Source organism: Aulonocara sp. 'chitande type north' Nkhata Bay, linkage group LG13 (assembly GCF_057382095.1).
Source record: "Aulonocara sp. 'chitande type north' Nkhata Bay isolate Kocher_YH1m ecotype deep benthic linkage group LG13, A_spYH_male_GT1.1, whole genome shotgun sequence".
Classification (NCBI taxonomy): domain Eukaryota; kingdom Metazoa; phylum Chordata; class Actinopteri; order Cichliformes; family Cichlidae; genus Aulonocara; species Aulonocara sp. 'chitande type north' Nkhata Bay.
The window spans coordinates 24,005,626-24,031,172 of record NC_141356.1 but is presented as its reverse complement, the minus strand read 5'-3'; the positions used below and the strand labels follow the sequence as shown (position 1 = coordinate 24,031,172).

The window sequence follows — 25,547 nt, the reverse complement described above, 5'->3', positions numbered from 1 at the left end:
TTTTTGGAAGCATACAGTAGCATGAAAACGCATGCCAGTGGACGTGCTGATTCATTCTTGTGGTATGACAACAGCAAATGTTGTTGGTTAGGATGCCGCGGCGTGGGCGAGTGTGCTGCTACGCCAAACGTCTCACACCCGAAATTTCACCCCTACAAGGTTTTGCGAGTCTGTGTGTACATGTGCGCTGCTGTAAATGTGTACAAACTGTTCAGCTGCATGTGGGGACATGACTGTGTGTGCGTGTGTGTTTGTGTGTGACAGTGTCTCAGCGCTGCTGACGTTGAGTTTGTTTCTCCGGACTCCACTAAATGTTCCTTAGCTGCCTGTGTAAAGTGAACACACACACAAACAAACACACACAACCTGGCCTTCCTTGAGTTAGGGCACATGCCTGTGGCCTGTGTAAGTCTGTGGTTGGTGTAATGATGACAGGCTCACACACATACTCACAGATTCCAGGACCCCCACAAACATGACTTGGCTGAGCCTGCATGGTATATTGTGCTGCTGACAATGCTACCATTATTCTTAATTACTCTCAAGAATGGACGCTAAATTATTTAAATGGAGTGTGTCTCTCTGAAAGTCTGGCTGCCTCTTGGTCAATGTGCCTATCCTCAGCAGTGGTGGAACAAATACCCAGATCCTTTACTTCAGCAAAAATGGCAGCACCACAAAGTTACTATACCCTAATCATAGAAAATGTGAGTAGTGTAGTTAGTAGGTAGGATTATAAACACTGTTCTCGTTATGCTGGGAAAGTGGCTTCTGGCTCTGTTATACTATCTTACTATTATTAATTTCCATCAAAATGAGAGCTTTCTCGTGTTTTCTGATGTTTTTTTAAATACATAAAAAACTGTTTTCCAAAAGGTTGAGGTAAATCTAAATTAAAATTAAAGTAAATAACTAGAGCGAGCCACACAAATACCTTAGTGCAAGATTTGAGCCCATGGTTTTGTTTTTCCACCACTAATCTTCAATGACAGCCAGAGTAAACCTCACCTTGTCTTCTTTGGACAAACTTCAAGCTAATGTCTGTGGATGTAAACAGATGAAGAGGTTATCTGGCTCGGTCAGATATCAAGAGTGTCTTGTGCATCTTTTGATCTGACAAGAGAATCAAACAAAAAGTATAGTAATTTCCTCACCATCTTCTAATCTAAACATGTCTAATTACAGGTACCAAGGTGTATTTGAGTGGATTCATAGCCTACATATTAGAGCACATCTATTGCGCAACAGCCAGGAAATGGGGTGTGCTGTGCAATTGGAGAGACTGAGAACTTTTTTTGTTGTTGTTGCATCACAGAAAAAGTGCTGTGGTGCACCTCATTTCATGAAGCCTTGTGTAGATTGAGTAAGATGAAATAATTAAAGGCTTTAACTTGGATAGCCAGCTATCTGCTCTGCTGCACATGAAGGCAGGAGCATCATAATTAGAAACTAGCCAACACCAAAGGTGTAGGTGGCAAACACATTCGTCAGGACACAGATACTTAGTTATTACCTCTTTGTAGGCATCATTTGATATGGTGGGTTGCCTTCATCTGATGATATAGCCTTGATTGACCATTCTCTGCTTTCACAGCAGGACCTGACGTGTTGAGGCTCCAGTAGTAACTCATTACAGTTGTATGTTTGTTGTAAGTCTTTTTGGGTCTGTGTATTTCTTCCTGTAACAACTGTGTTTAGTGATCCTGGGCCAGGTTAAGCACCGCAGACATCCTTCAAACAACTTTTGCTTTTCAGAAGGGGACAGTTGTTACTTTTCTGTGTACCAGCTACTATATGAAGACTAAATCATTTATTTTTTAACTTTTGCAAGAAACCTCTACAAATCCTACATAAAGCCTCCCCCCCCCTTTTTTTTTTACTGCAGTAGATTCAAATATAAAAAAGAGGAATATAAAGACTGCGTTAAGATTATCACGTGACATTTAATAAAACAAATATATTCAAATTTTCAATAGATAACATTTCTTATAAAACTTTATATATAACACATTTACAATGCATGCAGCACCATGTCTTTATAATACTGGTGTTGACAGAATGTAATAGCTCATTTAAGTGCCACATCCAGGGAAATATGTACAATACAGTAATTTACTGCAATAACCGTGGCATGAAGTTCCATAAAAAGAGAAACAAAACAGCTCTGCCATTACCAATGACATGCATTGATCTTCCTAATACTTCTGAAATGTCACTTCCTAACTTCCGACTCCTCATCTGCTGAAAGGGAATTGATTCAGTCCATCTTGCACTCTTGTATCCCTCTGGGTGTATCACTTTTCCAGGAATCATGTCTACCCTTTCGGCTGATGTGTTTTTGTCAACAACTTTGGCAGGAAAGAAAGTCTTAGGTGTCTGTGTGCATGTGTGTGTGCGTGTGTGTCAGCATCTCTTGTGTATGCAAGTGTTTGTCAGTGTCTGTGACTGAGTTGTGGGTTTTGCTGGGCGTGTGAATGTGCAGGTTTCTCTTTCTGTGTGCGTCCACTCGTTCATGTCAGCGTCTCTGACAGGTGTGTAGGTTCCGGGCTGCAGTCCTGCTGACAGTGTGATCTCGCTCTCCTTTCTCTGGTCGGCAGGCCAGCCCTTCGCCGCAGTCACAACGCTGGAACAGCTCCAAGCCATGGTTGCCTTTCCTGCGGTGGCGCGTACACACCTGGCCCTCTGTCAGAACAGGCTTACAAATGCGAGACCAGAAGTGTCTGGCACAGCAAAGACCCTCGGAGCAGTCTGCAGATCTCAGGCAGGCATCCCCCTCTTGGCCTGAAGATGAGGGGGGGAGAGAACAAAGTGAAAATATGTTACATGGAACAGACCTCCCTGAAAACTTCCTACTGCTGCTACTTGAACCCAACAGATAAGACCAGTGATTTTTAACAGCACACTTACCTTTGACAGCATGAGGCTGGTTGCTATGGGCAGTGGGAGGCTTCTTGGCTCGATGCTCCATGGTACTGTTGTGTGTGTGCCAGCCAGTTGTGAGGGCTACATCTGCGACATCTAAGTCATTTGCCTGGCAAACACCTGAAAAGGTAAAAGAGGAAAATAAATAACTGCATTAAGGGTTTGCAATTAACACTACAGAAAAAAGCCCTTAGTTAATTAAGATATAAATAATAAGTAAAAAGTGAAATTAAAAACAAAAATACAGATACAAGATGACTAAAAGAAAACCAAAAGTCATTACTGATTTGAAATGAGCTCACCGTTGCTGCAGCGGTTTCCTGCACAGCACATCGAGTCCCTTGCGCAACGCTTTCGGTTCTTACGGCAGGGTAGGCAGACGCCTCGAGCATCGTTGCAGAATTCCTCACCTCCGCACTCTTCATCATCCGTGCAAACATTTGAGGTCTATATATGATTAAAAACAAAAATATTATTTCAGGAAGTATATTGCTATGATTTCTGTGACAACGTATACAAGCGAACCACTATTGTGGTGCACAGACTTGACTTTTACGCACGGCTGAGTTAATTACCTGCAAGGTGTCTGCGGGTAATTTGTGTCCCATGCTACCAGAAGGTGATGTTCGAGGACTCGGACTGACACTATCGGTATCTTTAACAATCGGGGCGCCGGGCAGGTTTTTGATCGCGTTGGAGTTCGTCAGGACTGTGCCCGCGTAAACGTCCCCAAGGTATCCAAACAGCGTGAGATACACAGCCAAGAAGCCGCGGACTGAAGGCATCTTCATGATTCCTTTCTTAAATTCTCCGGCAAACACACGATAAGAATGTTCCTTTTGTTTTGAGAAGAAGAGTGACAAAGTCCAAAACGGCCTTGAATCCAGAATCCTAAAGTTTCCAGAGAGTTTCGGAACGATGTTTGGAGGTCTCCTGACTCGCAGTCCTGGGGTGATCGCTCTTTATACATGTGGACCTGTTTGTCTTCCCGCCCCTCGCTGTGCACTACAAAGGCGGAGGGGTGGAATTTCAAACAGAGACCCACTGTACGGAAATGGCCATCTCTGCTCCCTGCACAGGACAACGTTTCAGTGTTTGTGATGATAATGACCTGCAAAGTCTGTCTGAATACCCATCACACAGTGTCGTACACGGGAAATAACCCCACCACCACCAGTCAGTACTTACTCTATCCAGTCAGTATAAAATAAATAAATAAAAACATAAAAAATACAGATGACAAATAATGTTTTCTTTAATATTTTTTCGATGTGTTTTAAAAATATTACTCATAAATTCATCACTCTTTGTTTAAACAATCACTCAACATTTGACAAAATAAAAAAATATATTTTAAACACATAAATCACACATCGGGAAGAGTTTTTTTCTCCATTTTATTGATCACTTATTTTAATTTTCGCAATTACTGTGAAGTTATCAAAATAGGCGGGTAGTATATTTTTCAAACTATTATAGGTATACTTTTAGAAAATAAAAACAATGACGTTTTTCTAAATGTGTAGCACATTTGATTTGCTGTTGACAACTTACCTGCGCATCTTTGTAGAAGCCGTTTGCTTATTCCAGTTTCTATGACATCCTTTGGCTGCCCTTTGGCTGTGTGAATACAGCGATTGAAGTTACTTAAGTCGATTAACTACTTCATTTGATCCCTCTGATTGCAAAGGGGGCAATTATCCCCCAACGTGTGCTTGATTACACCAGTTGCGGACATCAATGTGTAGGATATGCAGACCATTAAGGGGTGTGAAAACTTTGCCGAATTAATGGACTTCCGTGGAGAGGCCTTTCAGGGTTGACTGGCACTTTGAGATTAAAGGGGACTCTGATCTACCCTGCTCTTTGACCCTTTAGGCTCCACCACTTCTAGAAGGAGAAATGTATTTGAGAATATTCAAATTAAGTCTCAATGTTGTTTTTCCACGTGAATCTGCTGATAACCCCACGTCGCAGTAGACTTGTCTCCGTGTTTGTCCTTAAGTTGTTATCTCTCGTCCCTTTCCTGAGAGACGTGAGCTCTTATGATTTATTTATTCACCTTAAACCTTTAGTGACACTGATTTCAAAACTTTTTGCACTCTGTGTGTGAATAGTCAGTTTTCGCTGTGCAAGAAGAGCTCCCTTCAGATGCTGAAGTGCGTAATAAAAAACAAGAACTTAAGTTTCTCCTTGTAGATATTTTAGCACTTGGACGTCATCTGCTGGTCACGGAGCCTTTATCCGAAGTTTGAGTGTGAGAATGTGTCTGCGTATGTAGAATAAGCGATGCGCCATAGACACCTGACAAACACACTAGCACTTTGCGCATTTGAATTGCTGCATATCTTTTGAAGTAGAGCTTTTATCTCCACTTTACTGAATGTCAGTACTGGTAAGGTGAGCTCCTTTGATGCACTTTGATCCCCTTTGATCTTACAGAAGTGTCACCCTGTTGTTATGGCTGAAGCCATTTCGCTGTGCCCCAAACAGATTTGTTGTGCGAACAACACGGAGGCCAGAAAAGCTGAATCATCCGCACTTACCACTAAGTGGATGACATTAAACTCTTGGAGTGATTATTAGATATCTGGGAACTTTAAGCGGTTCACATGAGGCTGAGGCACTTGCGTGAAGGGACGTTTTAGTCTTACCATTAGCTCCCCCTTGTGGCAACTACAGCGAACTCTGCACAGCAGAAGTTTGAAAGAACACAGCACACACGACTCAAAAGTATTGTTTTTACTCTATAATTTTAAAAATCGTACACGTGGCACTCTGCAAAATAACTTACAGCAGAAAAATAACAACACAAGGCAAATATCAGGTAACTTTGCAGAAGGCAGTCAATAAAAACTGAAAACCAGTGGTTTGGTAAGATATGACATACATAAGGCTTTGTGAAAACATACCGCCCCACCCTCCCCCGACACAGTAAAACACTTATGGTTTAGAATTAAGATTTCTTCTTGTGTTTAGTTCTCCATCAATAGATTCATATAATATGTATGTTTGGCTTCCTGGGGTGAATGCACATAGGAGAATTTTGCCTTCAGAACTTTCTGCCTAGAAAGGCTTTGCAATACATGTTTAATATCATCAAAAGGATGAATTTTAACTGTTTCTTCAAGCTTTACCACATAGATTTGCTGCCTAGACACAAGCAAACAATGACCGTAAACTACAACGGATAAGAAAGCTTTTGAAAGGCAAACTTCTCCTGCTAGTGGGGTGAAATGTGACTTGAGCTTTTGAGCCAAACAGTGAAAAGAGAATTTGAATCGTGATGAGATATGATTAATGCTGACATTCTGTCAAAGACTGTCAACAGTGATAAAAATATTTCCATATTTGTATTGGCAAAATATTCATAACTGCAAATCATTCTTGCCGTCTCTAAAAGCTCAAATTTACTGACTGAAACAAGTGATGGATGGTCTTTCTGAGCCATGGTTAATGCTCACTGGTGTTTTGTATCAGGCCAGTAGTGATTGACTTCAAAGGATCACATTAGATATGTGGAGAAAAGCATGTCATTGCAGCTATATCAGGTAGGATAGCTTTTAATCATTTTAAATGTTCCCGTGACATAAATCAAAGGTGTAAGCAGGAAATTTATTTCATATATTTTGTCAGCCATCAAATGACTAGAAATTCTTTGTGGTGATTAATGTATTTATTAGATATAAGAAAGGATGAAAAGCAGCCATCTAAGAGGACACATACGTTTTTGAGGTGTATATGTGTTCATGCAGCATCGAAAAGGTCTTGTGATGTAAATTTTGTATGCCATTGACTTAAGGCACTTACATTCCTTTTGACTTCATGTTCTGATTTTTGGACGCAAGAGGTGACGAGCTGGGCGAGAGATCATGGTGATCAAAGTTGAGATTTCACAAAATATAACCTTATTTATTTAGCTTCTTTTTGCCTCTAGGAGACACGTCAAGATTCCCACACGATTATGTTAAGTCAAGATAGTCTTATGATAATGCAAATGTGGTAAATCTGAGTTCCAAATAAACAGAAGGATGATTTTTTTTTTTTTTCCATGGCTGAACTCAAACTGGTGAAACCTGTTTAAAAACCTCGACAATACCACAAGTGATAAATCATCGATCAAGTTCACAAATTTATACAAGTCTCCAATTTTCTCTAAAGAATGCTGTCAAGTACGTTACAAAGTAATCAAGCACAAAAGAAATCACAATACAAAAACAAAGAACCAGTACTGTCATCTCAACATCGCTTATTATAATTTATCAACAGCACCAAAGACATCAAAACCATGTTCACAGTTATGTCAGTACTATACAGGAGAGGACATCCGGTTTGGGTGGATTCAAGAAGTGACTGAAAAACAAACTGAAGATGGATGTAGGCAGAGAAGCATTCGTATGCATGATTTTTTTTTAAAGCCTATTATAGAACAGAAAAGTGTGACCTCGACTTAAGCTTAAAATGAGCTATAACTGTGGATTTTCTCAGTTAATGGTCTTAAGTGCATAAGGACACATTGCTTCATGGAAATACTAGCTGACATTTCACGTGTGCCGGTGTGTGATTCATTAAAATTTTAAGGAGGGCACTTTAAGAGTCACATCTCTTTCCACTGAATGCACTGTGTTTGTGCTTTTCAAGGTAGATTAATCTCACATAAATTGTACTAAGTATTTGATTTCAGCCCGGTAACGTTCATGTGTGACAATAGATCTCGTAAATTCAAATACTATGTACCATTCATATTGTGTTTTTTCAATAAGAAGAAAAATCTGTGACATTCAGATTAGTCGTGAGCACTTGGTACCAGTTGCACTTGCCATCTGTAGTGTGTAGATGTCTACAAAGCATTACAGATTGCAGAAAGCAGCTGCATGTTGATAACCAGGGACCAACTGCAGTATCATCATATCCCCTCCCAGAGTCCACCAAATATTTCACTAACTATAGCGGAAAAATGAATCTATAAAAAAAGCAAAACCAATAACCATCCCCTTCCTCTTTTGAGCGGTTGTCAACATATAGTTCCTTTTTCTAGTCGTCGAAGCAAAACTTCGACAAACTTTAAAACATTCATCCATCCACTAAGCATCTCTTCATGATACATGGGAAAACCTGGCTCCGTTATCAGCCTCTGTTGTATTTGTGTGTGTATGTGTGTGTTTGTATCCCTGCACTTTCTTTGCCTTTTAGACCCAAGTGTAAAACAACACCGGAGAAGTGCTACAGCAGTCCCGTTATAAATGCTTGATCCAGAGCCACAGTGAAATAAAGGCATATCGGTGACCCAGAGGGTTTGCCATCCAACTATTAATCTTCTTTTCCATATCTTCTCTTTCATTTTTAATGCAGTTTTGTTTTTTACAACACAGCCATGTCCTCCATTAATGACCTCCAAACCATTAAAAGCCAACAAAAGAAGAGTTTCTTCTGGTTTCAAGAGAAGAGAAGGACTTCAAAAATCAACGTCCCAGCCGGAGTTGTCATCAGGAGGTGGGTCTTCATTGTCCTCTGGGAAGCTGTCAAAATTACTTGTGTCAACTGCTGATGTGACCTGGTAGAAACACAAAATAATCTTTCACATAAAGAATAAGCAACAACTGAGTGGCTATAAAACAAAACAAAACGGGCACAGCGTGCACTTACATTAGGGATAATAGGTGGTGTCAGTGTCCCCTTCTTCAAACCTTCCCAGTTAAAGCCCTCAAACCATCTAAAAGAAAAAATAGCATTACTTCATCATTGTGCAGCGAGCAAATTAATACAAATGTCTGGACTGAGTAATGCGTTTTCTCACTTGTGCTTTTGGATGTCTTTGACACCGTTTTTCAAGTTTCCCAGTCTTTCAGAAGGATTATCCCTGAAGTAGAAAAAATAATGTATGATTCAGCACGCAGACCACTTAAATGAATTACTATGTATAAATGTCTACAGGCACAAACACTTACCTGCATAGCTTTTTGATTAGGTTGGCAGCATTTTTGGTAATTTTCTTTGGAAACTCAATCATGTCGATTCCTCTCAAGATGATGTTGTAGGTTTTCATAGGATCAGGGCCAGAGAATGGAGGACTACACAACAGAGGCCAACATATTACTTTGAAGTAAAACGTGCTTAAGTGTGGACAATTATGTAATCTGTATAAATTGTGCAATGAGCTGACACATTTTAATTTTCACCAGGTGACTCAACATTTCCAAAAAGTTTTGCACGTATTACCGCAAAATAAGTTTGTTAAGGACAAGCCCGGGCCTGTGAGTACCTGCCAGTTAAGAGCTCAAACATAAGGATTCCTAGAGACCAGTAGTCAGCTGAGATGTCGTGGCCCTTGTTCAGAATGATCTCTGGTGCTACATACTCTGGTGTCCCACAGAAGGTCCACGTTTTCTTCCCAAACCCAATCTTCTTGGCAAAGCCAAAGTCCACCTAAAGAAAACAACGATTTTGTTGTCAGATTGTAATAATCAGGCAAAGAAAAATTTGACTTAAAATCCTTCTCGTGGTATTTTGGTTCCTATCAGATCATGTTCACTCTTATGCATACTAATGGTGGAATGAAAATGGTGGAAATAGTGGCATTGGTGGGTTTGGAGCTGAGCTGAGTAGCTGCTGGCTGCTCTGCCAAAAGAGACAAGCTGGTTTCTCCATGATGAGAAAAGGGAATGTTGGTGTACCTCAAAAAACAAAACCTAGCATAGCCTTAGTTATACTTCTCTTCACACTGTGATTACTCTTGTATTTAAAGCCATTGTGTGGCAGTATTCAAAATGATTTTTGACATTTCACATACATCAGAGAAAGATGGCATTTGTCTTTTCTTGCATCATCTCTCAAAAACACACAAACATCCAAGTTAGAGGTTTCTGTGTTTCCATGTTGATCTCTTACCAGTTTGGCATAACCCCTGTGGTCCAATATAAGGTTCTCTGGTTTAAGGTCTCTGTAGATAATGCCTTTGGAATGCAGGTAAGCAAAAGCCTCAACTACACAGGCTGTGTAAAACCTGGTGGTCGAGTCCTCAAATGAACCCCTGTAAACACAGCAGGACAAAAGAAGATGAAAATTGTAACTTACATCAAATAGTAAAATGTGATACACTTCCTATAATGTAGCTATAAAATCACTAGATATGTTGGTCAAAGCAGGACTCAAATATCATTTTACCAGAATTAACTTAACTGCCACACCTTTCTTTGCCATATAATTGTGTGTGTGTGTGACATTAATCCTTTATGAGTTTACCGATCTCTAAGAATGGTCCACAGTTCTCCGCCTAAACATGCTTCCATCAACATGTAGAGGTATTTGCTGTCCTTGAAGGTTCTGTACAGTCTGAAAACACACAGAAGTGTTTGTTATGACAAACTGCTGTAAAATTCATAACCACACAATTATTATTTGGCAGAAAAAAAAAGCAATGAATTCATCTTCTTAACCAAAAATCCTATAATCTATTTTGAACACATGATAATACTGAAATAAAGCAGTCTGTTGTTGGCCAGGGATTTCCTTTGATATAATTCAGTATTTAAACCGTTTGTTAAAATATACATAAATAATTTTAGTAAACCACAATAAACGCTGTACAGCAAAACACTCCCACAGTGTTTAATTGGATTCAAGTGAGGGGACAAACCTCTCCAAACAAAGTGTTTTTTAAATTGTCATGTTGCTAAACGTCTCCCGGGCCACGCATCTCAAGCCTGTGAGTTATCTTGTCATTCAGTATTCCAGCACACAAATTAGCATTCGTCTCTATTAAAACCTTCCTGAACTGTTTGTATCGCCTTATCAGCGCTCTCCCACCTTCATGTTTTATAGCCAGTACCAGGGTGCTCCTGGCCACAAGCACACCAATGAAGCTGGACCGAAATTGGCATAAATAAATGTATTTCATCCAACTAAAGATTGCCCTGCCAGTGTTTGTCATGCTCCTTTTCATGTTTTAACTGTGCAGTCTTGTGCCACATCATCAGAAAAATGACTTCTGAAACACTTCCACAGATAGTCTCTGTGCCAAGTCAGAAGTACTTAATAGAAAGCAAATTGTGCGTGCCCTCATTATTCAAGGGTGACTATTGAACCATCTGTTATTGGTAGCACAGTTTCCCTAAATCTCCTAACTACTGCTGCAGCTGTGTTTTGTTAGCCTGCTGATGCTTGTATCACCCATCTTTATTCTTGTTCAGGCAGTTCTTTATTATTGTTAAGCCACGCCATATTACATACAAACCAAGCCAAAATGAGAAAGCCGTGATGATGACAGGCTCTTTTTGTGGCCACGTTCATTAAATAAGTCTTAATAGGGAATGTCATTTTTAATAACTCTTACTTTGATCACCAGAATTAAACATTTAGTAAGATAAGCAAACTTTATTGAGCATTTGAAGGAAGCTAATGTTAAGAAGCTACCTAACAATGAAGTCCGAGTGGGCCTCTTGCATGATGAGCTTTTCTGAGCGAATGTGCTCTTGCTGTCTCGTGTCGACGATGTGCCGCTTCTTGAGGATTTTCATGGCAAATGTTTTGTTCTCATCACTCTTGAGCTGAACCTGCAGTGATAGGGAAAGAGAGAGATTCAAATAGCAACGTGTGCAGCTTGTCAGACAAGTCCAGAATATTGATGTTAATGTCACACTGCAGCGCTTCATACCAGCTCAACGCGTCCAAAGCCACCAACCCCCAGAGTGTCGATGATGTTAAAGTCAGCTAGGTTTAGATTGAAGAAAAACGCATTCTCTGCTTCATACCTGTGGGGCCAGGAAAAAGGGGAGGAAAGAACGAAGGGGAACAGGATTAGAGATGAGATGAAGGATGAAAGAAAACATAATCCACTTTCAACAACCTGAGACAAAATATCCGTCTCTCCTTGAGCTCATTTGTTTGCAAATCTTAGAGGATTTAACTCATAGTAATCTATCAAGGATGTTGTTGAGGATGTGGAGTATAAATATGAGCACATGAACAGGATGTTTTTGAGTTTAGTCTTCTGGCAAATTACTTTGACCTCTCTTTGATCACAGACTAACTGTCCCCAGCTTGTCCCCATTCTTTATAGGAAAGAACAAAGATGGGACATCCGTGACACAGGCTACTCACTACTCAGTTGGCTCAGAAGACATGCCTTGGCTCTGCCACTGAACTCCACAACATGCCAGCATGCTGGCAGTAGAGATTGTTTCCACGTGTCCACCCCTTATCCCCAGATGCCCCGTGTCTTCTTTGGTTATTGTTTGATCCAGACAGAGTTTCATCAGCTCAGTTTCTGGATCAGTGGGCTTAGGACAGATCCAAGCCTGGATAGGCCTTTCTGGGTCACTCATAACAGACTATCGCCTCGACGTCAGGCCTCTTCTCTCTCAAAAATATTTCAGCTGTATGTTTATGTAGACAGCGTCTTATCAAAAAACACCTCCACAGAAGACGTGTTTAGATAAGTCAGCAGCCTTCTTTCGCAGAGCTGCAGGGATTAAGATTATTTACAAAAATGTAGGTTAAACACTTTCAGAAAAAACTGTTCCAGGTTTGAATGTAATCAGTAAAATGTCAAATTATGTTTGCTTTATGCCATTCTAGCTTATCTGGCTATTCCAAGTGTTAAAAAACCAACCTAACTGTACTTGTTTCAGATCAGTTACACTGGAAACCTTTTCCCTAAACTACGCAGCAGTGGACACTTTGGTGGCACGTGTTGGCAGGTTACTGAGCACGATGTTTCTCAGAAACACATCAGGTTACCAGGACACTCATGGTTTATTTGTGTATATGTATACACTATCACTATCATGGGAGATTTGCAGGTTATCCTTTCATCTTTTCTCCCCGACCCTGACCTGGATGCAGGCCCAGAAAAACTCCAAATCCTAAAATAAGTGCTGCTTAAGAAAAGGAGACAAGTAACCAAGATTACATGTTTAGTGTGTGTGGTGCAGTATTGTTAACCCTTTAAAGCCTGAAATAGAAAATAATTGCAGGAAAATTACAAATTTTTCAAAATTAAAGAGTTTATTGAACCATCTGACAAATTTGTTTGAAAAATTATTACATTTTAATTTCAGTATATGAATTTTAATTTGTATTGTAGTTGCTTTTTTATCTGGCTTTTTGAAAAATTGCTTAAAAATGTACAATTTATTTAGGTTTTTCAGGTGGGGGGGGATCACTCTGATGATATAGACGTCTCAAAAACCCACAAAAAACTGCACGCATCAAATATGACACACTAGGATGTGTCTGGGTGCAGTTAATTAAGGAGTGTTTTGCAAATTCTGTCAAGATATAGAAGAAATGAGAGTAAGGATATAATTTTACACTTTAGAATTTTACACTTGCTAAAACGGTTGACTAGTAATAGAAACATACAACCAGCAGATGGCAGTGTTGCTTCATTATAAGGAGTCAGTATCAAAGCGCTGACAAACAAAAACTGTGCTATTCACAGCCGAAGCACAAAACGAGACCCTTTTCTATTAGATAAGCAATGAAAGAATAAATGTCTCTTCTATTCTCTACAGATGATGAACATTTCTTCAAGCGGGTAACAATACAAAACCATTAAGCTACTTTGCAATGTAATGAATAATTTTGTCACAGGCAAAACACAATGTCTCAATCAAGGACACACAGTCTCTGTAGGAATCAATGAATGGTGGAGATATTCACTAAAGCAGCGACACACAATACAGTTTTTTTCAGATAAGCAGAAAACTACACTCGTCTGTCGCTATAACTGAGCCATGATATGCTGGAAACTGGAATATGATACCAGAGAGAAGATCCAGTGAGACTGAAACCATACATCCACCTTAAATAGATGTCTAAACCATGACCTTGAATAAAAGTGAACACAGAGAGCTTAGCAGCATCTGACACAGTTTCCTGGACAGCATATGCATTATGAGGTTGCAATAAGATGTTACTTATAACTGCTAACATGAAAATCCATTACAAGCTCAGCATTACAAAGTGTTCCTATGCAGGTCAAGTAGCACCCCAGTGGGTGATAATCTGTATCACTGAACGAATGAGGTCATAAAAATGATGCAATCCCCGTGTGTCTAAAGTGTGTGTCAGTATTTGTGTGGGAGTGTGTGTACGATTATCCTCATTTACTTTGCCCCAGTTCTTCTTCATCAGACTGACTCAGGGGAGCAGAAAGAGGAGAAGAAAGCACTTCTGACCTTAAACCAGACTTAAATGTCACTTTTATTTATGGGTGATTCCTGTTTATTGAACATCTACACTCCCAAAAGACACAGGACCCACTGAGTCATAGTGGGTCATATTTTCTCATAGATTTTTAGTTATTCAGGGTTTTTTCACCAGAAGGGCCCAAATTGCTGATTAAAGGTAAGTGAAAATAGCTGCTTGAAAGGGCAATTAGAACATTTTAATAGCAAAGAGTGGGGAATAAAACTGGTGCATTTAAATGACGAATATAATTTTAACGACATGAAGCAGAAGATTATTTTTAGATGATTTTATTCCTTTAAAAATAAAGGGTAAACATAAAGCTTCGGGATATACAGGCAACATAATTTCAGATTTCTCTATAAGACATTTTCTGTTAAGTCTGCATCGCTGGAGAAAATCAGCTTTTTTCTTTTACTTTGTCTTATCTTTAAATTCTCCCCTCACCTCAGAATACATAAAAGTTTTTATGAATGCAGTAGCAGTGTGCAGAATGTAGCATCTCCTTCTCAGAGAAACAAGGCCTTGATCAAAAACAATGTGTGCATATACAGTAGCATGTGACAGGGAGCTAGTCTTTGAAGAAAAGACCTGTCAGCCCCGCAGAGAGCAGCTGTAATTTCCTGTACAGCAACAGCACTACTGAAATATGCTTATCCACTGTGACCAATTAGAGACAGTTTCCATCTCAGAGGGATCCTGACTCAGGCTTTCCTCAACAAGAAGCAAACGTGCTCTGCTGAGTGGGGAGTGCCAGCAAGAGACAACACAGCACGCAGCAGGGAAAGCTGCCCTAATCAGGGTGATGAGACAGATTTGAGAGAGCAGAGAAGGTGAGTGGGTCTAATTTGAGTTAAAGTTCTGGCTCGATGATAAAGTTATAAACATTTGTCATGCAAAAGTACAACTTGTTACTCCTTTGCATAAAATCTAACTTGCTTAAGGAATCTTTTAAGCTGTCTGCAAGTCGCACTGTGTGACATAGACCTAATTAACTCGGGTACCTTATCTAGGTGATAGAATGATAATGTAGAACACTGTAATTCTCTCCTATCTTTTTATTTTGCCACACAAGATGCCGTACCCTTCATGGTGGGTCATTGTAAAGGCTTGGATCGTAAAACCAAGGCTTCTGCTAATACAACACAACAATATTTTGTTGATCATCATTTCATGCTGACAGCCACTGGATATTATGTTATCATATTATCATAGATCTACTGGCAGGCCAAACAATCATCAGTGGAGCCATAAAGTAGATCTGGCCAGGGCCGAAAGCCAGAGGTAGGGCACTATACGCCCCCTGTTATACCCATCGGTTTCTTGTTGCCTCTTTCCAACCCGGGTGGTATGTTTTGCTCTTGACTGCTCTGCTGATAACATGCCACTGACTTGCAAAAGATCACTGGCACTCTCAGCTAGAAATCCACAGCACCGGGCAGACGTCTAGTCTGTTTTGTCACCCTCTTGTTCTCTCTGTCTCTCTAAATCTATCTACATATGGGATAAGCTGTTCCTGCTCTCTGGCTCCCTGTAAACTGTCATTACTGGGTTCTTGTTTCTACTCACCTTGACTCTCAACATAGCGCTGAATCAGTGGGGTATCAGATTATGCCAAGAGATGGCTAAAAGAACCTCTAGATTCCCACCTCAATGCCAAAGTGCCTTCTATAGAGCCATTCTCTTATTCCCATAGTGAAGATAAAGTACATATTAATTCCTCCAGAAATAGAGGTGAAGGTTATAGCACATGCTTTCTGTTTCCCACAGAGTGTTGCATTATTATATAACAGAAGTAACGGCATGAAGCATTAACAGCCGGCCAGCACGTCTCTTTGCAAAACACTGCAGGCGCTAGGCAGTCACATTGAGTATAAATGATTTTTTTCTTTGTCTTACTTGGCTTTGGCATCAGCATCCTCATGGCCTTTGCTGGATACATCCTCCAAACTCCCAATCAGGTGCTTGAATGAACTGAAACACAGACAGTAACAGTTAAAACAGCACCTGGTGAAGAATTTTTGACACTGTTTTGCTTGAAAATCTACAGACAATGCAGGTCTAAGTAACAGAGCATAAGTGTAAGGAACAAAGATACATATATTCTGATTCGTTCTATGAGAATATATGAATCTGTTACTGTTAGCTTATGTTACAGGGAACAAAGCACCTTATATCTGTATAAGAAGCTGGCACACAGTATGACCAATCTGCCATACACACTCCCAGTTAGTATTAAATATTCATCAGTCTGCTTTTAGAGACAAGCCTCTAAAAATCACAGACGAGGAGACAGATGAGAAGACACATCTACCCCAAAGAGGTGTAAAACAGTGTGATAGCAGATGGTGGGTGAGAGAGATTTTTGAGACAAAAGTAGACGCTTTGCATGAATATTTAGAGAATAAATTTAAAATTTAAAATGCACTGTGTTGAGTGATAAAGAAATCATTTGATATTATGCAAGGTAAAACTCCTCCCATGACAATATTTTATATCTTTTTCAGTACTAAATAAATCCGTTATGTGATTTAGGTGATAGAAGCAGAGCAACAACATATTTTTATTCCTCTGTATTTCTAATTATGATAAGAAGAAAAGTGCAAATTCTGAAAGTTAAAGAATAAGTTAGAGCATATTAGATGGATCTACAGAACAATAAGCTTCACAGCATAATAACTTGCTGAAATAAAATCCTCCAAATTTCTTGAGAGGTTTGGTACATGAAAAATAACTCCCGTGTTTCGCCTCATTTCTCCCTGAAGTATGGGTTTCTATGCAAAATAACGATTCCAAACATCCTGGAAGAACAACTAGCTGACACTTTTCAAGCAGGGCTCATCAAGCTGTCAGCTAGAAGATGCACTGCATCTGGTGTTTTCTCCTGTTGAGACCATAATGCCTGCTAGCTAGGGCTGTTTCTGAGCTGAGCTTTTCTCTAAATTTTTTGCTGCTTACAGTGTCTATTGGACTGAGCCAGTAAATCCCTGCTGCTTCTTTTTTTATTCTCTCTCGCTTTCCCACGGCTCCTGTAATTATCCTTATTTTACCTCTTAGCGTGCACACTGTTTGATTTCTAAGCGTCATACATGCACGGCTATCAAGAAAATAAACAGAAGGGCACAGAATACCAAAAGATTCAAAAACAAATATTCTGCACCAAAACCAGCCTGATTGAGGGACACAAACGCACACACTGAACCACTTTTGTTGTGGGCCGTGGCAGCATTAGCTGCTTGCATGAAAGGCAGCAGTAATCACCTGCACTGGATGACTCACTCACTATCCCCTCTGCTAGCTTTGAGGATGGCCCATTTGTGCCTGCTGTGTTCCCTAAGGCAACAGGGAGCCCCTTGGAAAGCTGATACCATTTCCTCTCCCCACACAGCCTGTCTCTTTTTAATGCAAGAGACAGCGATGCTACTAGACAGGCTGTTTCCTTACAAAGTAAGCGGTTATGAACTTTTTCAGATATACAATAGCTTAATCTTATTATTAAACATTATAAACACTGTAATTAAATTTCAAATTGCATTATTGCAACTGGGGGAAAATAGCAAATGTTTGAGCTCAGACAAACATAGTTGTGCTGTGGGGTGATTAGGTAAAAATCAGTGGAGAAAATAGCAGCTGTTAGTCATTCCTGCATCTAGCATATATTTAAATTCTTGGATTCTGGACACGTTACACCTGATTTTCCAGCATAACTGAACAAAGCAAATGCAAATAAGTTAATTTCTTTGTTCTGTGTGTGGAAAATATTTACATGACAATCAAGCTGAGCCCTGAGCATAGAAACTGAACAGGCTTAGATGATGGCGTGATTACATTTTTGTAACTTTTATCATCTCTAAAATTTAATGTAGAGCAGAACTATTTAACATCGGCTGACATGCAGTGCCTGTAGAGACTAAAATCGTACATTTTGGATTGCAGTGTAATGCAATAAAACAAGAAAGGAAGACTCATGAAGTTAGCAATCTTAAGCAATAACATTTGTATTACAGAATACAAATGCTTGCATTATGTAATACCAGCTAACATAAACTGGTCATACCAAACCAAATATGGCTGCAACAGCACACCCTCTGAATATATTAAAGTTTGTAAATGTATAATTTAATGTTTGTCGTTTAAATCCACCTTTTAAGCTCTAAAATATAAAAGAGATACCAATTAGGCTGACTCATGACCTAGTATAGGACCTTTTTACACATTTATTGAATTTATTGAATTTTGGAAAGCCTTGATGTTTTGAGCCAAACACCAACTAAATGTGTCGTGGCCACTTGTAAAGGTTGATACGCCAATTAACTTGAGTCATGACCCAATACAGAACCTCTTTCTCAAATTTATTGAATTGTGCATAATGCACCAGAAACACAACCATAAATGTTGATGACGATGTCAGCCGCTTACGGTTACGTCAATTGGCACTGCAAAGATTCATTGCAATCTAAAGTCTAAATCAGTGGTTCTTAACCTTGTTGGAGGTACCGAACCCCACCAGCTTCATATGCGCATTCACTGAACCCCTCTTTACTGAAAATAAAATGTGATTTTTTTACTGGTGCACAAAATGAGCTATGCATGTCATGGTGGAGGCTCTGCCAAACCCCTGAGACCGACTCACTGAACCCCTAGGGTTCGATCGAACCCAGGTTAAGAACCACTGGTCTAAATCAAGCGTACGTCTGCCGTGGTCACTCACAAATGAGGAGAAGTGGCCTCAGATTGATGTTTCAGCAAAATCAAAATTTGTAGGTTTGTTTCATTGCTGCTTCCATTTTTTTATGTAAATGAGTACAGACGGTGTAGAAAAGTCACTAGTTCCCTTGAGGATTGATTTTATTGATACTCACTCTCGATCGATGACTAGACAGGTGACTGCGCCCGCAGCAATGACACTGGCTGTCCTGATGTCCTCCCTGGAGAAAATGAACACACAACACAATCAGGCACAACTTCAAAACTAAAACTTTGATCAAATCCTAAAAAAGTGTGTTGCAGTTATAAAATAATATTTTCATTCATTTTAAAGACCATATCATGGAGGTGATTGAAATCTGTCATATCACTTCATATGCAAACTTGACACATAATAAAAATACATTAAATTCACTGTCAGGAAACATATCACTGCAGAATTTGCATTACTCTTTATCATATTTGACATCAAGCTCATCTTCCTCTGATGACAGTCCTTCTTCGGACGAGTCACCCCAGTCGCACGAATCCTCTGAGTCCGTATCCCAAGACTCCATCCTTTACTGTGAAAATTCTTTTCCACACAGAGCCCCACAGGGATTAGCTCTAAATCTGAACCAGTGCACTGCCCAGGGCACCCCCCTAACAAAGGACACCTGTGTAGTAATTCTGTAAAAGTTTCCAATTTGAGGATAGTGTTATCCACTTCAGTACAAACTAAAAAATGTAAACCAGATGAAAAATTCTTCGGGTGGTTTCCCATAAGCAGATTAGTTCAAACTGTATCCATAAGTAAAAAAAGTAATAAAATAAAATAGAAAGAAGATTTGGTTATAAGATTGTTATAATATCCCAGAAGGGAGCAAATCAAAAGCCAAAAACTGTCTACTTTCTAGATTTAAAAAGAGTCGATTCATTTTAGCTGGGGCACTAACAGAAGCTAGCCTGGGACAAACACTGTCTGTGCCTGGTCTGAACTCAAAGACATATGGCAACCTATTTCAATGAAGTGAGGTGACAATTCCTCCTCGTGCCATGTGAACTCCCACTGCTGCCTTCCCTCGTCCAAACACACACATCCACAACCCCCCCTCGCCCAACACACATGCTCACGCACATGTTCACACACACTCTGCCTCGCTCTTGCTGCTGACCCGTCTGAATAAAGGTCACAGCTGGTGGAAGAACAAAAAAACACTGAAAGGTGAGGACTACAGAGGAGAAGGGAGGCTAGGGATATATTAACAGACGAGAACTGAGGCTCTCAAGCTAGCTGTGTTACAGAATTTCATTCACCTCTGTTAAGCTCCAAGGACCTCCATCCATGCTCTTAATGCAATACCCTGGCCAACACTTCTCCACCTGTTCTCCTGCTTGCCCCCAACACTTTTCAAAACAATTGACATAGACATACTTGCAGTATTAGCAAGCAGTTTAATGGGTAAAAGAATAGTGGTCTGTAACTCAAACCGCCAATGATTTGAAAACCTTGAAAGTATAATTATTTTCTTCTTCTTCTTCTGTCTGCTCCCTTTAAGGGGTCACCACAGTGGATCATCTGCCACCTCCCCCTATCCCTAGCATCCTCTTCTATCACACCAACCCTCTGCATGTCCTCCTTCATCACATCCATGTATTTCCTGTTTTCTTCCTGCTTGGCACCTCCATATTCAACGAACTTTGTCCATTATATCCAACTTTGTCTTTAAAACATTTGATCTTTCTGTCATAGTGCTACAAAGATTGATGCTAATATTAAACATGACCAAAGTTTCAAATAATGAGGTCAGCGTCTGTGCAAGTAGTCCCTGTGAGCAAGCTCCAGCTTCAAACTTGTCTAAACACAGTTTCTGAATATGTATCCTTAGTATGGCTTTCTCAGTGCTCTCTGCTCTACCTTAGAACACAAAAGCCCCACCCACCTAGTGTTCAAACCTTCTGTTTGAGAAGACGAGCCAATCACAAGCAGTTTAACAAGAGCATGAGCAAAAATGAAGAGAAACCTGAGTGGATGAAGTCAAGGTAAGATAAATGAGGTCAACTCATTAGAATTACACACAATTCAGCAGTTATAACGAGCAACTGTACACAATGTTTTACAAAGGCTTGTCTCATAAAAGGAAGTGTACAATGTATGCGTCATTCACTAACCATGGTGATACAACGAAACAACATAACGCCACGGGCTATATTAAAAAAAAGTGTTTATGTAAGCATGAATCATCCTTCAGAGACCTCAAGGGTTTCATATTAGACGAAGCATTTTACACCTGTCCCCTGCTGCTCGACTATAGCTGAGGAAAACAACTTTGTGCGCCATGGTAGTGATACTGGCAATGTTCTATTTGAAACACAATCCCTAAACAATATCTGTCAGTGTGATTCACACTGCTGAGCCTAAGCTGAGCCTAAGCCAAAGATGGCTCAGTACTTGTTAATTGTGGCACAAGAAGAAATGCACTGGAAAGCAGCCACACACACACATTTCCACAAGTAGTGTCACACTAAAAGCAGCTGCATGCTGTGTCTGGAATGTCCTTTGGACTTACACAAGAGCCTGTGGTGTTGATTTCCAGTAGACAGTTGAAATGAACATGGTAATTGGACAGTGATCTGGTGTCCTGGGAAAGGGGTTATGAAAATAATTTATGGTTGGAGGCATAGAGTGGGGCAGTAGCTATGGGCAGGGTGGGGGAGAATAAAAGCCAGGTTAAGACTGGGTCAAGAATTAGAGGTGACTGTGGAGGATGCAGGCACTGGTTTGTGCTTAACCCTGCAACACCAAATGTTCCAAGTAAGACCTCTACAACATCAGTGTGTGTGTGTTTCTTTTAGTGAAAAACCTGAATAAATGTTTAAACAATAAATTGCACAAAAATACATGTAGTAAAAATGACTTAAATTAAAAGTCATACATGCAGAATAAAATTTAATGCCTTCTCTAAAAGAAAAAAAAAAAAAACACTGTCAGAATGTTCAATAAACACTCCAGATTCATAAAATGAGAATTTTGTGACAATTATTTAATGGTTCAGGCTTTAATTTCTGTGGCTGAGGTATTTTTTGAGATATATTTATATATATCTATTTTAATTCAATTCAATTTTATTTTATTTATACAGTGCCAAATCAGTCGCCTCAAGGCGCTTTATATTGTGCAGTACATCCTACAATAATAGATACAGAGAAAAACCCAGCAATCATATGACCCCCTATGAGCGACATATTTTAAACTAATATATATATGTGTGTGTGTGTGTGTGTGTGTGTGTGTGTGTGTGTGTGTGTGTGTGTGTCTATTAAAGTTAAAAAATAGATTTTATTCGAATAATAAAAAGTCTCACTGAGATTAAAGTAGCAACTTCTTTTGCAGAGGAGTCAGGCAGAACAAGTGGCAGGCCAAATACAGCATCTATTTATCCACATACCTCTAATCTGGGGAGAGCAATCTAAGCAGAGATACCTAGACCTCTCTCTCCCCTGCCACCACCTCCAGTTTTTCTGGGGTGTTCCCTGGTGGGTGTGGTCCTGGGGCTTTGACATGCATGAAACACATCACCTTGGAGGCATCCAGGAGGCATCCCAGCCAGGTGCCTAAACCACTTCAGTTGGTTCTTTTGATGTGAAAAGTGTCTCTACCCGAAAGATCAAGCTTGTCACCCTGGAGCAAGTTCCAAAGGGTGTCTGCCAATTATATTGTTAAATCTTATTCTTTTGGTCACCTCCTGCAGTCCATAGTCATAAGTGAGGGGAGGAACGTGGATTGATAAATAAATTGTCAGCCTTTCCTTTGCGCTCAGCTCCCTCTTTACCACAACAGCTGTCTGTACCGATTTAAATTAAAAAGAAACACAAAATCACACAAATACCTGTATCAGTGGTCAGACAGAACATTGTGAATAAATCGAAACATATACATATGAATGTGTCTGCTTCCAAATCAACAACAAATACTGGGCAGAACAAATGCCTGGTTGTATGCCGGGTGTCTCTTTTGATGACTTAAAAATGCTAAATTTAACCTGGATTAAGAAAAAGTTGTAAGTCACTTGCATCTTAAAACATAGTGTGTGTGAAACTCCAAAAGCAATTTTCATTATTCAACACTAAATGAGTCCCACAGTATCTGTGCAGCTACAGTACTTCCCATTAAGTACAAATTGCATAACAAAGACTATACCTACTTTCAATGCATGCCACAACTTTTACATTCATGAATATATTTTCCTAGTATTCCAGGACGCTGCTCCTCAGTTATTGAAATCAAAATATTTCTCTGAAACACTTCCTTATTGGTGCATGAATTGTCTCCTTTGAAGTTATATTTCAGTCATGGGCTACAGTATTCTGTTATTAAAAAAAAAACACGGACCACACACCCCATGTTTGATTATTTTAACAAAGATAATGTGGGAAGTCTCAGATGTCTGAGCTTGCCATAAACACACTCAGAGCTTGTGTTTCTCATACAGAGCATTTATTTTTGAGGCCTGTGCAAAAATAAACCTTTTGTGGTTGGCCTTCTATTTATTATTTCACACTGTCAAATCTCTGCTTGGACACACAGTTTGCCAGACTGGCACATTCTTAAATATTTAGTCATTTTGTTGTCAGTGCAGTGCAGTGCAGGGATCCAGCAGCAACTGAGTGCTTCCTTACCTACACCCAGAACAAAATCTGTGGCCTGTGGGAAATAACAAAAGAAGCAGTACTATTTTTTTTTCTTCGTATCTGCACTGCTACACAACAAAGGGATTTTCCTCCCTAAAATAATGATTTAGAAATAAAAGCAACATGGGATTTGCTTTGATAAAGTGCTTCTGAAGCAGCAGCTACAAAAAAAGTATATAGTATAGTTACCAAAATGTGAAAAATTTGAGAGAACGTAGACAAAGCAATGTAAAATATTCAGAATTGTAGTTAATACTAAATGAATGATAGAAGCTAAAGCGGTGACTCGGGGGAAATCTATTAATAGAATGAGGCTTGGAGTGAAGGGAAAGTGATGATTTTGTGCAATAGTGGCAACATATCCACACTATTACAAACTCTCACAGTGAATTATCAGAGCGCTATTGTTGGTCTGAAGGTGTTCTGACACCGATACCAATCAAACTTCTCCCAGTTACATCAGACTTCTTTTTTTAAATAGCACCTTCAGCTGGAACATTCCCACAACCATACCCACACAAAATACACTCAGGAGTTGGAGGTCAGGTCACACATTGTCTATGCAGGTGATGGTCCAACTCCTCCAATGAAAGTTAACACATCACAGTGACATGAGGAATGTGATATCAGATATGTTCTCCTTAAGTACAAACAACATATCACCCTCGAAGTGCGTCTCTTCCCGGAACATCCATCACTGCGAAGAGGTACATATATATTGTAGTCATTCAGGGCCTATAGATGTGCAAGCCCCTTAGAGAATAATTTGATATTTGTTCTACTGCCTTAACGTATACACATCTCACGCCAGCACTCACACAAGCTCTCGCAAACCATTATAGCTGGCAGGGGAACTGACTTTGATTTGTAAATATGTTGTTCTCACAGATCAAAGGCAACGTCTTCAGATGGACAGAGTAGCCTTTGAGTATAGGCTATTGAGTTTCATGAGCAAGGATATGCACAGTTAACTCCTAATTAGAAAGATTAGAAAGCCCAGCAGAAGAGCCCTCTGATCAAAAGCCTAGTTCCAAGATGGCCAGCATCTCCATCATTTCAATTCGCGAGACACCCTTGACCATCAAAGGTATAGTCAAATAAGCTTCTCCAGCTCAAGACACAAAAGGTGTTTATAACAAGAGACAGTGAGCCGGAGATAGCAGTTTGTTGAACAAAAGTGTTTCTCTTGATTAAACAAAGCACAAGATGCTCTTAAGCATGCTTTGAAGAGCTTTCAAAACTGCACAACATTTCAAAGTATATTGTGATAACCACTGACTATTTATCCTGCTGTATAGTCCATGTGCAAAACCCTCACTCCCAACAAATGAGTGATATGAGTAATGAATCATGGATAATATTAATGCTAAGCATATGCTGCACTTCAATTAAATCCTGTTAAATTAATTTAAAGTTACATCAACAGTCACCTCAAGGTGCTTTATATTGTAAAGTAAAGACCCTATAATAATAGAGAGAAAACCCCAACAATCAGACAGCTCCCTATGAGCAAGCACTTGGTGACAGTGGTGTCACGGCCAGCGGGGGCAGACCGTGTGGAGAGTGTGTGTGGTGGACCCAGGCGCGAACACAGGCGAGGAGACGGGAGTGAACTTAAACTGAAAGCGAGCCTTTATTTGGGCTGATGCAGAATGGAGTAGACAAAACACAACAGGGAGAGACTGCAACTAACCAAAAACCTAAACTGGAAAAACACTAACCTGACTGAAAGGAAAAACTATGACCACCGTGAACAGAACGCTGTGCAGATGCATGGAAACTGTGAACCAAATGGCGTGACGAAAACAGACATGAACATGACCTGCACGGAACCTCATCATGCGGCTGCATGAAAAACAACATAAACCAAATGGCAAACATGAACTGCACAGACTCCTGAAAAACACCTAACTTGACCAGAGGGGAGGTACACAGACGACACGACAACGAACAAAGGAAGACTGAGGACTTAAATACACACATGAGGTGATCAGGGGAAGTGGAGACACATGAGAACACACAGGGGAGAGTAACACTAACTACAATGAACAAAGAAC

The 25,547-nt window shown here is 39.9% G+C and overlaps 2 protein-coding genes across 3 annotated transcripts in view; both read right to left on the bottom strand.

Annotated features, from left to right (window-relative positions):
* Positions 1 to 1,929: 1,929 nt before the first annotated feature.
* On the bottom strand, positions 1,930 to 3,956 carry LOC147316115 (dickkopf-related protein 1-like). Its single transcript, XM_086258094.1, has 4 exons — positions 3,498 to 3,956; positions 3,225 to 3,369; positions 2,908 to 3,042; positions 1,930 to 2,781 (listed from the first exon to the last, which is right to left on the bottom strand). The coding sequence occupies exons 1-4, from the start codon at positions 3,711 to 3,713 to the stop codon at positions 2,516 to 2,518; spliced, it is 762 nt and encodes a 253-aa protein (XP_086114220.1). The 5' UTR covers positions 3,714 to 3,956; the 3' UTR covers positions 1,930 to 2,515.
* Positions 3,957 to 5,655: 1,699 nt separating this feature from the next.
* The window catches only part of LOC147316114 (cGMP-dependent protein kinase 1-like), a 100,830-nt gene continuing 80,938 nt past the window's right edge, over positions 5,656 to 25,547 (bottom strand). For both annotated transcript variants that reach the window (XM_086259323.1, XM_086259321.1), the window contains exons 8-18: positions 18,975 to 19,040; positions 16,012 to 16,086; positions 11,576 to 11,672; positions 11,335 to 11,474; positions 10,165 to 10,254; positions 9,811 to 9,952; positions 9,185 to 9,348; positions 8,871 to 8,993; positions 8,720 to 8,782; positions 8,569 to 8,635; positions 5,656 to 8,476 (exon numbers count right to left, since the gene is read on the bottom strand). In XM_086259323.1, coding sequence (XP_086115449.1) covers positions 8,378 to 8,476; positions 8,569 to 8,635; positions 8,720 to 8,782; positions 8,871 to 8,993; positions 9,185 to 9,348; positions 9,811 to 9,952; positions 10,165 to 10,254; positions 11,335 to 11,474; positions 11,576 to 11,672; positions 16,012 to 16,086; positions 18,975 to 19,040 — 1,126 coding nt within the window. In that variant the 3' untranslated portion in view covers positions 5,656 to 8,377. The remainder of the gene's footprint in view (positions 8,477 to 8,568; positions 8,636 to 8,719; positions 8,783 to 8,870; positions 8,994 to 9,184; positions 9,349 to 9,810; positions 9,953 to 10,164; positions 10,255 to 11,334; positions 11,475 to 11,575; positions 11,673 to 16,011; positions 16,087 to 18,974; positions 19,041 to 25,547) is intronic.

What these genes read in the sequence shown, in the direction of transcription:
- LOC147316115 (XM_086258094.1), bottom strand. Translation starts at nt 3,713, where the DNA reads ATGAAGATGCCTTCAGTCCGCGGCTTCTTGGCTGTGTATCTCACGCTG. An exon ending in TACCCGCAGACACCTTGCAG is followed by an intron (nt 3,370 to 3,497) that starts GTAATTAACTCA and finishes AATCATATATAG; the next exon opens with ACCTCAAATGTTTGCACGGA. An exon ending in CCAGCCTCATGCTGTCAAAG is followed by an intron (nt 2,782 to 2,907) that starts GTAAGTGTGCTG and finishes CCTCATCTTCAG; the next exon opens with GCCAAGAGGGGGATGCCTGC.